The sequence below is a fragment of the Sinocyclocheilus grahami genome, unplaced genomic scaffold (genome assembly GCF_001515645.1).
Source record: "Sinocyclocheilus grahami isolate Dianchi unplaced genomic scaffold, SAMN03320097.WGS_v1.1 scaffold668.1, whole genome shotgun sequence".
NCBI classification, from domain to species: domain Eukaryota; kingdom Metazoa; phylum Chordata; class Actinopteri; order Cypriniformes; family Cyprinidae; genus Sinocyclocheilus; species Sinocyclocheilus grahami.
The window spans coordinates 390,325-402,744 of record NW_015505847.1 but is presented as its reverse complement, the minus strand read 5'-3'; the positions used below and the strand labels follow the sequence as shown (position 1 = coordinate 402,744).

At 40.9% G+C, this 12,420-nt stretch overlaps 1 protein-coding gene across 1 annotated transcript in view; it reads left to right on the top strand.

Moving 5' to 3' along the window:
- The window catches only part of LOC107558967 (collagen alpha-1(XXV) chain), a 268,638-nt gene that overhangs the window by 87,065 nt on the left and 169,153 nt on the right, over positions 1-12,420 (top strand). The window contains exon 6 of the mRNA XM_016242681.1: positions 5,813-5,839. Within this exon, the coding sequence (XP_016098167.1) occupies positions 5,813-5,839 (27 nt within the window). The remainder of the gene's footprint in view (positions 1-5,812; positions 5,840-12,420) is intronic.

The following is a 12,420-nucleotide window of genomic DNA, read 5'->3' as shown; positions in this document are numbered from 1 at the left end:
ACCCCAAACTCCATCCGACCATCTCTGATTTATCCATACTTGATAGCGAAACTATCGCTTACTTCATTAAGCAAAGTAAGACAGACCAAGAAAGAAAAGGCCACTATATATACATTTTTAACCTCCCATCTCCAATTCAACCTTATCAGGCTCCCTTTTCTTATTTCCAACTCAGGAACGCTCAATCTAAATCAGCACTGGACCCTCTCTTCGTTGACGACTTTAACCACCCCGTTACATGTTTTTGGTTCCAAAATCTGATCATCGCTAAATCAGGCTTACCCGCAGAAAAATTTTCCAGCCACTCATTTCGTATCGGTGCAGCAACTACAGCAGCTCAAAAAGGCCTCTCACAGAATCAGATACAGGCCCATGTAGCCCTGATCAGAAAAAAAAATTACGTCACTTTTAAATCCCGTTGTTTACTCGGGTAATCGGAGGCTCTCATTTACAATGCAGTAAGTCACAGCTCCTTTTGGTCGCAGTGAGAGCCCTCCAGCCGTCGTTTCGAATCTCATTGCTTATTCAGCATCGGACAGGGCTCTCCCTTCCGGAGCAGCAGGGCCATGCCTCCCTTCGGTCGCAGTGTGAGCCATCCGTCTGTCGTTTTGAGTTACGCTGCGTAATCGGCAGTGGACGGGGCTCTCCCTCCTTGTGCAACAGAGCCGCAGGCCCCCTTCGGTCGCAGTGGGAGCCCTCCATCCGAGGCATCAAACTGCACCTTCATTCACAAGGGGGACTCCCCTTTCGGTGCAGCAGAGCCGCAGCGCCCTTCAGACGCAGTAGGAGTCCCTCCATCAGTCGTTTCGAATCTATTTGCTTGTTCAGCGGCGGACGGGACTCTCACCCCCGGTGCAGAAGATTCACGGGCTCCCTTCAGATGCTGTGAGAGCCCTCCATCCGACGCATCAAATTGCGCCTCGTATTCAGATGCAAGAGGGACTCTCCCTTCCGGTGCAGCAGAGCCAGAGTTCCCTTCGGACACAGCGAGATTCCCTCATTTGATATCTGCCATCGTGCTCCTCTTCTAACGGCATGTAGGGCTTGCCAGTCTGACGCTGCAATCCGCAGCTCCCGTCGAGCACTACACGGGCTCTCCCGGTAGCCCTGCCCCCTTTTTCTTCGCAGATTTTAACCCATATCTCTTTACAGCACGCATATGTTGGGGGCAACTAAAAATGTTGCTCTCTGGCTGCTGTCCCCTGTCTTTAAGCTTCTTTTGGGGAGTTCTCTGAGCCCTCCCCCAGGACAGCACGCCAAAATATGCTTACTATTTGCTATTAGATTTTATGTAAGGGTGAACTCGTGAAATTATGTTTTATTAACAAGGTTCGGGAGGAGCGCGATCAGATAATCAAACAGTTTGGCACAGGTGAAACTTGTTTAGCTAACCATCCTAACTAGCACAATACGTATATATATATGCAGCCTACCTACCTCTGTCCTACAACAGTTTTCCAGCATCCCTCCTCCACCCCAACTCCTCACTCCTAATCTATTTTCATCCCATATTAGGGATAGGGGGAGTTCTCTGGGTTCGGGCTATATTCCGGGCTCAGAGCCCTCCCCCAGGACAGCATGCCAAAATATGCTTACTCTTTGCTATCAGATTAGATGTAAGGGTGAACTCCTGAAGAGGGCTTTTAAAGACGTGACATTACATGATGTGTATTTACACATTCATGCCATCCAACTGTTGTATAAACACAATATCACACTCGTAGACGTGAGATATGGCTGTATATCGGCACGGCTGTGATACGGTTTATAAACTCTTAAATGTTCAAAATAGCTAAATATTAAACACAAACTCTAACATGTCTTTACATTTTCATGAAAATGCAGTGAACTCGTGCAACTCTGCAAAAGGGCACCAGTCTGAACAGCAACAGCACTGGTTGGATCAACAAGAGTGAACTTTGTTCAGGGAACATTCACAGAATATGTCAAATGAAATTGGTGTGATCTCATTAAATGATCATGAATTTTACTCGTCAGGACAGTTAACCTAATTTATGTGCAAATAAATCAGTTCAGCTGTGTGGAAATAGGTGGCATAATTTTATTTAGTTAGACAAACAAATTATTTATTGAGTGCATAATGACTTTTTACTAGAGGTAATGTCATCATTAAAAGATTAATGTGTGATTAAAAGTAAGACAATATGGCATTATTACAGTCATAAAAAAGGTAAGAACCACAGCTGGAACACAACAAGACTGGCATGTCAGTAGCTTTTGACTGATTATGTCTCATTATGATTATGCTGATTATGCTTCTGGGGTGCTAATTTATTGATTCGAGATCTCTGAGATGCTACGGAGTTGAACATACCACCTGTGGGCTGTTGCATGAAACTAGCTGAACATAATCTAAGTTTCAGAGTAGATTTAGAGTTGACAAAACCTGGTTTAGATTAGGGGTGTATTTCAGAAAGCGGGTTTTGTTAGAAACTCAGAGTTTGTTAACCCCGGAAAATGGAAACTCAGGGTTTTCGGTTCCAGTAAAAGACAAAACTAAACCTCTTGGTAAGTTACCATAGTAACTTACTCCGTGAACCTAACCTGGTCTGGAGCAGGTTTTCTTCGGTAAACCCAGTTTCTTTCAGTTTCCTCCCCCTTTTTAAAGTGTAAGCAATGTTTAAATACCTCATTCATTCATTCACGCTGCAAAAATTGCTTTTATTGCTGAGATTTTTGCCTTATTTCAAGTATGCATTTTCTATATAAGAAAAAATATATACGATATTTAGTCTTTCCTGGGGTAAACAAGTAAAATTAATTGCCAAGATTGTAAGAAAATTGTAAGAAAAATAATCTTAATGAAAATGGAAACAAGATTATTTTTCTCACCGGACCACTTTAATTTTCATCATGCAGACACTGTAAATGTGACAAAAATGGCATGTCTTTATATAAGGGATCCTGTAGATGAGGAAGCTGCATTAATCTCCTGAAGAGGGCTTTTAAAGACATGACATTACATGATGTGTATTTACACATTCATGCCATCCAACTGTTGTATAAACACAATATCACACTCGTAGACGTGAGATATGGCTGTATATCGGCACGGCTGTGATACGGTTTATAAACTCTTAAATGTTCAAAATAGCTAAATATTAAACACAAACTCTAACATGTCTTTACATTTTCATGAAAATGCAGTGAACTCGTGCAACTCTGCAAAAGGGCACCAGTCTGAACAGCAACAGCACTGGTTGGATCAACAAGAGTGAACTTTGTTCAGGGAACATTCACAGAATATGTCAAATGAAATTGGTGTGATCTCATTAAATGATCATGAATTTTACTCGTCAGGACAGTTAACCTAATTTATGTGCAAATAAATCAGTTCAGCTGTGTGGAAATAGGTGGCATAATTTTATTTAGTTAGACAAACAAATTATTTATTGAGTGCATAATGACTTTTTACTAGAGGTAATGTCATCATTAAAAGATTAATGTGTGATTAAAAGTAAGACAATATGGCATTATTACAGTCATAAAAAAGGTAAGAACCACAGCTGGAACACAACAAGACTGGCATGTCAGTAGCTTTTGACTGATTATGTCTCATTATGATTATGCTGATTATGCTTCTGGGGTGCTAATTTATTGATTCGAGATCTCTGAGATGCTACGGAGTTGAACATACCACCTGTGGGCTGTTGCATGAAACTAGCTGAACATAATCTAAGTTTCAGAGTAGATTTAGAGTTGACAAAACCTGGTTTAGATTAGGGGTGTATTTCAGAAAGCGGGTTTTGTTAGAGTTTGTGAGTTTGTTAACCCCGGAAAATGGAAACTCAGGGTTTTCGGTTCCAGTAAAAGACAAAACTAAACCTCTTACCATAGTAACATAGTAACTTACTCCGTGAACCTAACCTGGTCTGGAGCAGGTTTTCTTCGGTAAACCCAGTTTCTTTCAGTTTCCTCCCCCTTTTTAAAGTGTAAGCAATGTTTAAATACCTCATTCATTCATTCACGCTGCAAAAATTGCTTTTATTGCTGAGATTTTTGCCTTATTTCAAGTATGCATTTTCTATATAAGAAAAAATATATACGATATTTAGTCTTTCCTGGGGTAAACAAGTAAAATTAATTGCCAAGATTGTAAGAAAATTGTAAGAAAAATAATCTTAATGAAAATGGAAACAAGATTATTTTTCTCACCGGACCACTTTAATTTTCATCATGCAGACACTGTAAATGTGACAAAAATGGCATGTCTTTATATAAGGGATCCTGTAGATGAGGAAGCTGCATTAATTCGCGGGGAGTTACATTTACATCAGGAGAGGATTTTATTTTATTTATTTATTTTGCCATATCTACATGCATATTTATTTCAACAGTACCATTTTTAAATGGCGTTCACTTGATAAAATCTTGTTGCAACCTCTAAGTAACCTAATAATTAGAATTTCCTTTAGGATTTCCAGTGTGGTTGGATGCATTGATTACACATATTCTCACCATCGCACCTTCTGAAAACAGTTTACTGTATGGAATGGAAGGATGCCAGATGGAAGTAGTGCAAGATATATGCGTAACCACCACCACAGCTGTTAAATAAACACAAATTATTCACCTAATAATTAGAATTTCCTTTAGGATTTCCAGTGTGGTTGGATGCATTGATTACACACATATTCTCACCATCACACCTTCTGAAAATGAAGCTGATTAGGCTACAGTATGGAATGGATGTCAGATGGAAGGGTAGAGCGAGATATATGCCGTAACCACCACCACAGCTGTTAAATAAACACAAATTATTCACTATTTATTTGGTAATCTTTATGTTCTACAAATACAATAGCAACAATTATTATTTTTCCTGTTGGATTTTAATATTGGTATTGTGGCCATCTCCTCTTCATCTGTCAGTGGTGCTGGTTCAGGTTTTCCCCCCATTTTACGAGTATCTGCCTTCTTGCTGTTGGCTGAATAGAAGTCAAGTGTTTTTCATTACCCTAATTAAGAAATGTAGCATGTTGGATTAGAGATAATTAAAAAAAAAAATTTGCCCGTGGGATACCATGAAAATGAATATTAGTTCAATAAATTACCTTCCTGCCAGTCTTCACCTCTGATAACATTGATTTAGAATTAAAGTTACGTATTCCGTAGTATGCTGAAGTCTTTTTGTCAGGTGCTGTTGCCATGGTGAATCGTAATTTTGGAGCTCCATTGATCATGGCTTTTCATAGTCATGGTGCACACGCTAAACTCAGAGTCAACCTACTCAGAGTGGATTGAACTAACTCTGTTCAGCTGTTCTGAAAACGAAAACTCAGAGTTTCCAATCTCAGGGTAAGTCAACTCAGAGTTCAAGTTTTAACTCAGAGTTTGTTGAACCTCCTTTCTGGAATACACACCTGTTGTGGCAATGCTTTGTTGTGCTAATTAGGTGGTTAATTTGAGCAGTAATTTGCATAAGACTGTTTCTCTGCCTGCCAGCGAACAGACACCAACACATTTTTGGGTCTATGCTTAAACCAATCAGACAAAGAAATGGCTTTTCTTTTTTGGACTTAGATTTAAGGACACATCCCAAAGGCTTGCTACTTTCTTGTGCTCAGTTTAATATATTGAAAAATGACATTGTGGCAAGGTTATTAAGAAAACTGATTTTGAATATCAATATCATTCAGGTCTCATTAAACAGTCACACTAGTTATTTAGCAGAAAAAGTTAAAGCACATCACAGTGTAGAAGATTGTTCCTTCATATCCAGAATTGCTCTGGTTTAGTTGGTTAATTTTGGTACATTTTAACTCTTTTTTTTATCATTTTCTCGTTTCAGGGACCTGAGGGCCCTCCAGGACAGAAGGTACTGTACAGTTGAAGTAATCAATATTTCACAAATCAGGGAAACCTGTTTCCGCTTAAGAAGATAGAACAATATTTTTGTATTGATCTATTGAAAGAAATTAATACTTCTATTTTCAGCAAGGATGCATTCAATTGATCCGAAGTGACAGTAAAGACTTATGGATTGTTACAAAACATTATACTTCTAATAAATGCTGTTCTTTTTAACTTTATATTCATCAAAGAATCTGGAAAAAAGTTTCACAATTTCCATAAAAATGTTGCAAATGTTAAATATATTTGGCAGCACTAAAAAGTCAGCTTTGCCATCACATGACTAAATAACTCTCACAATGTGTAGCATAAATCATATGCACAAAGAAAAATATATAAGGATCAAAGGTATTTAATAGAATAATTCTCAGGCAGACATAAATGCAGGGAAATCTCACACAAAGCTAGGTATCTAGACGAGGCTGGACAACACAAACTGAAAAGGGATGAACTTAAATAGAGGCATACACAGCTAAACATAAACATTAACTAAAGTAGGAAAACGGTGCACAACAAAGTCTACATGCAGAGTCTATGTCACAATAACATTTTAAAATAAATATTTTTATATATTTTAAATTGTAATAATATTTCACCTTGTTACTGTGCTTGATTCAGTGCTATACACAGAACATACAGTAGACTGGGGGAAATGTGGTTTTGTGCAGGTACAAGAAATTATATGAGGCATCATATATGTCGTGTTCATCGTTTTCTACTCCATCTGACTGTTTCTTTAAACATCTGGCATGAAAACATCATGACTGGACTTTTATGCATAGAGGGTTTACACATGATTCATCTATAGATCAGTGGCAAATGAAATCGAATGTCCAGCGAATAACAAACCTAAAACTAACTTTACGGCACTAGAAAAAGTGATTATAAAGAAAATGCAATGCGTTGCATCCTTCTGGCTGCATTTGCTTGCCTCTGAGATCTTTTTTATATCACTGTATTAGTTTTTCACGTTAAGCGACGTTGGGGAATCCTGGAGTGTGACGTATGAGGGCAACCCCAGTATTACAATTCAACGTCACGCAAGCCATGATACAAAATTAAGGAAACTAAGCAACCGAAAACAATATATGTCTTCCTCAGATGTAGTATTAGTTCTGTACATCAGCGTCAAGTAAAACAGCATTACCATCTCCTTTGTGGTAGAGAAAGCTGCTTACATGCAGGCTACATGGGGAAATGAGTAATGTTAACAGCGATATTGTTGAATTAAATGTAAACAGTAATCAGCTTTTCCACATATACATACTGGCCCTGGGGCCCGTTTCAATAAGGAGGTTCAACAAAATCTGAGTTGAAACTGTGCGCCTTAGGCCATGGAGCTAGGCCCACCACCAGGGGCGGACTGGCCATCCACCCGACGGCCATCGGCCTGGCTGATTCATCATCAAAGAAAAAGTGTCAGATTAAGTGACGATGACGGCCGACAAAAGGGGGTGCTTATGCAATCTATTTTTGTTTATAAGAAACCAAAACCGACGCAAAGGAGAGTGGGCTCGTGATGGCAAGCAAAAAACATGAAGATAAAGGTGGTTGGGAGGAGTTAAAAGAAAAAAAAAAGCGAACAGTTATATAAGGTTACCTTTGCTCGCCTCTCACACTATAGAGCATGTGGCTTATAGCACTATAGTAAAGTCCCAGGACACCCCTACTCCGAATGTTCACTGCGCATTGTCTGACATGATATTCCATTCATTCATAAAGACCTTCTTGCTGTTGGCTGAATAGAAGTCAAGTGTTTTTCATTACCCTAATTAAGAAATGTAGCATGTTGGATTAGAGATAATTAAAAAAAAAAATTTGCCCGTGGGATACCATGAAAATGAATATTAGTTCAATAAATTACCTTTCTGCCAGTCTTCACCTCTGATAACATTGATTTAGAATTAAAGTTACGTATTCCGTAGTATGCTGAAGTCTTTTTGTCAGGTGCTGTTGCCATGGTGAATCGTAATTTTGGAGCTCCATTGATCATGGCTTTTCATAGTCATGGTGCACACGCTAAACTCAGAGTCAACCTACTCAGAGTGGATTGAACTAACTCTGTTCAGCTGTTCTGAAAACGAAAACTCAGAGTTTCCAATCTCAGGGTAAGTCAACTCAGAGTTCAAGTTTTAACTCAGAGTTTGTTGAACCTCCTTTCTGGAATACACACCTGTTGTGGCAATGCTTTGTTGTGCTAATTAGGTGGTTAATTTGAGCAGTAATTTGCATAAGACTGTTTCTCTGCCTGCCAGCGAACAGACACCAACACATTTTTGGGTCTATGCTTAAACCAATCAGACAAAGAAATGGCTTTTCTTTTTTGGACTTAGATTTAAGGACACATCCCAAAGGCTTGCTACTTTCTTGTGCTCAGTTTAATATATTGAAAAATGACATTGTGGCAAGGTTATTAAGAAAACTGATTTTGAATATCAATATCATTCAGGTCTCATTAAACAGTCACACTAGTTATTTAGCAGAAAAAGTTAAAGCACATCACAGTGTAGAAGATTGTTCCTTCATATCCAGAATTGCTCTGGTTTAGTTGGTTAATTTTGGTACATTTTAACTCTTTTTTTTATCATTTTCTCGTTTCAGGGACCTGAGGGCCCTCCAGGACAGAAGGTACTGTACAGTTGAAGTAATCAACATTTCACAAATCAGGGAAACCTGTTTCCGCTTAAGAAGATAGAACAATATTTTTGTATTGATCTATTGAAAGAAATTAATACTTCTATTTTCAGCAAGGATGCATTCAATTGATCCGAAGTGACAGTAAAGACTTATGGATTGTTACAAAACATTATACTTCTAATAAATGCTGTTCTTTTTAACTTTATATTCATCAAAGAATCTGGAAAAAAGTTTCACAATTTCCATAAAAATGTTGCAAATGTTAAATATATTTGGCAGCACTAAAAAGTCAGCTTTGCCATCACATGACTAAATAACTCTCACAATGTGTAGCATAAATCATATGCACAAAGAAAAATATATAAGGATCAAAGGTATTTAATAGAATAATTCTCAGGCAGACATAAATGCAGGGAAATCTCACACAAAGCTAGGTATCTAGACGAGGCTGGACAACACAAACTGAAAAGGGATGAACTTAAATAGAGGCATACACAGCTAAACATAAACATTAACTAAAGTAGGAAAACGGTGCACAACAAAGTCTACATGCAGAGTCTATGTCACAATAACATTTTAAAATAAATATTTTTATATATTTTAAATTGTAATAATATTTCACCTTGTTACTGTGCTTGATTCAGTGCTATACACAGAACATACAGTAGACTGGGGGAAATGTGGTTTTGTGCAGGTACAAGAAATTATATGAGGCATCATATATGTCGTGTTCATCGTTTTCTACTCCATCTGACTGTTTCTTTAAACATCTGGCATGAAAACATCATGACTGGACTTTTATGCATAGAGGGTTTACACATGATTCATCTATAGATCAGTGGCAAATGAAATCGAATGTCCAGCGAATAACAAACCTAAAACTAACTTTACGGCACTAGAAAAAGTGATTATAAAGAAAATGCAATGCGTTGCATCCTTCTGGCTGCATTTGCTTGCCTCTGAGATCTTTTTTATATCACTGTATTAGTTTTTCACGTTAAGCGACGTTGGGGAATCCTGGAGTGTGACGTATGAGGGCAACCCCAGTATTACAATTCAACGTCACGCAAGCCATGATACAAAATTAAGGAAACTAAGCAACCGAAAACAATATATGTCTTCCTCAGATGTAGTATTAGTTCTGTACATCAGCGTCAAGTAAAACAGCATTACCATCTCCTTTGTGGTAGAGAAAGCTGCTTACATGCAGGCTACATGGGGAAATGAGTAATGTTAACAGCGATATTGTTGAATTAAATGTAAACAGTAATCAGCTTTTCCACATATACATACTGGCCCTGGGGCCCGTTTCAATAAGGAGGTTCAACAAAATCTGAGTTGAAACTGTGCGCCTTAGGCCATGGAGCTAGGCCCACCACCAGGGGCGGACTGGCCATCCACCCGACGGCCATCGGCCTGGCTGATTCATCATCAAAGAAAAAGTGTCAGATTAAGTGACGATGACGGCCGACAAAAGGGGGTGCTTATGCAATCTATTTTTGTTTATAAGAAACCAAAACCGACGCGAAGGAGAGTGGGCTCGTGATGGCAAGCAAAAAACATGAAGATAAAGGTGGTTGGGAGGAGTTAAAAGAAAAAAAAAAGCGAACAGTTATATAAGGTTACCTTTGCTCGCCTCTCACACTATAGAGCATGTGGCTTATAGCACTATAGTAAAGTCCCAGGACACCCCTACTCCGAATGTTCACTGCGCATTGTCTGACATGATATTCCATTCATTCATAAAGAGACAGCAGCGATTCTACAACGGGTTACATTTGAGTGATATATGAAGTAGCCTCTAAGGTGATTAGTCTGATTAACATGACACACACACACACACGTTTGTTTCTGTGAATTGTGGGGACTTTTCAAAGACTTCTATTACTTTTATACTGACCAAACAATATTTTCAATCCCCTAACCCTAAACCTATCCACAGATAGGTTTAAACTTATTTAACCCTAAACCTATTGTCAACTGAAGTGTTTGGAAAATGGATTGACTTTTTTCCGTTTGAAATCCTCATGTTTTCTCACGTAAATGAGATTACGGACAAGAAATATAAACTTTTGAATGTGTGTGAAGATATTTGAACAGTCTAAGTAAAGGATGGCTGAATCTGTTGCTGATTTGAACACTCGTTTATTCAGTATTGAATTGAAACAAGAGGCCTCGCAAATGCGTTCTTATAGAGCCGGCAAAATGTCGCACATCACAAGACGAATGAATATCATTGATATTCATTTTGATATACATTTTAATGGCTGATATAGAACATGTTGGTGAAGTAAAAGCAAACATGAGTAAATTAGATGCAATGTTTGATTAATTCAAGTCCATACAGAGAGCAAATGCTGATATGTTGAATGAAGAGGACAGAAATGAAGACATGAGAAGTTGATATGAACCTAAATTGGCACAAATTAATGCATTTTATTCTAGAGTAACAAAGTGGATTTTTAGCCTTGAAAATTCTGATTCCCTTTCAGTCGGTCACTCTCGACGTCATGTCGGAGGACCGACGAATTGGGATCTCGCTTAGAGGGACCAATCTACTTCGAGTGTAAACTAAACGAGCCAATGCACATTGGCATGCGATTATTGCATCCAGCTGCTGCTGATCACAGCGTAAGTATAAGTCGGGCAGCAGATGCAGCGCATATTCATCTTTTCGCTTCGGAGCCGAGCGATCACATCGTTCTGCTCCTGACTACTCTACTGCTGCCTCCGCCTTACACGCTACGGCGTGATTGCAAGTGCACCAGGCCAAGGCACTGAGGGACTTGCACGAGGTGGTCACGACCCGGAAGTTCGCAGAGAACTCTGCACCACGGCGGACCTCGCGCCACGAGCGACGAAGGATACGGCGTGGTCTCTGGGTCGTGTGATGTCCACTATGGTGGTCTGGGAGCGCCATTTCTGGCTGTGACTGGCTGACATGCACGAGACGGGCAAGACACGATTCTTGAATGCCCCCGTGTCCCAGGCCGGCCCCCCTGCCACCGCAAAAACAAGAGCAGCGCTCATGCGGCCTCCAGCAAAGCTGTGCCATGGAGTTGGTTGCAGGGCAGCCGCCCCGCCCGTCCAGGCCCCCGCCAAACCTGGTGGCAAGCGAGAGAGCAAGAGGCCCGGAGACGGGCGACCCAGAGGTGGAGGGACATGCTCTTCAGGTGATGGTAAGCACACCACTCCCGATTCTCTGCCCGGAGAAGGGCGGGGCGGGCCTCCAGCAAAGCTGTGCCGTGGAGCTGGTTGCAGGGCAGCCGCCCCGCCCGTCCAGGCCCCCGCCAAACCTGGTGGCAAGCGAGAGAGCAAGAGGCCCGGAGACGGGCGACCCAGAGGTGGAGGGACATGCTCTTCAGGTGATGGTAAGCACACCACTCCCGATTCTCTGCCCGGAGAAGGGCGATACGGGCGACCCAGAGGTGGAGGGACGTGCTCTTCAGGAGATGGTAAGCACACCACTCCCTCCCCCGGAGGAGGGCCGGGCGGAGAATATTTTTCCACCAATGACCTCTCGGTCGGTGGTACCCAAATTCTCGACAAAGAGCAATTCCTCTATTTCTGGGTCCCCAGAGGGGATGGGGTTGTGGACGATCTAGTGCGTATCACACTCACCCTCCCCTCTCGCCAGTGAGCAGCAGTGGGCGGATCGGGAGGACGAACCAACGGACTACCCACGCACCCTCTGCTCGAACGCAGGTCAGTGTTACACACACCAGACCCCGCCTCGGACCGGCTACGAGACGCCCGGGTCGGGTCCCTGCGTTTTTTTCCGTGCTGCCCCACTGCGGGTACGCCTGTAGTTCCGTTGATGCCACTAGCGCGGTGTCTGGTAGCCTGGCTTGAGCTACCCAGCCCGTCTCGATGGCTCCTTCGAACCGTCAGGCTCGGCTATGCGATTCA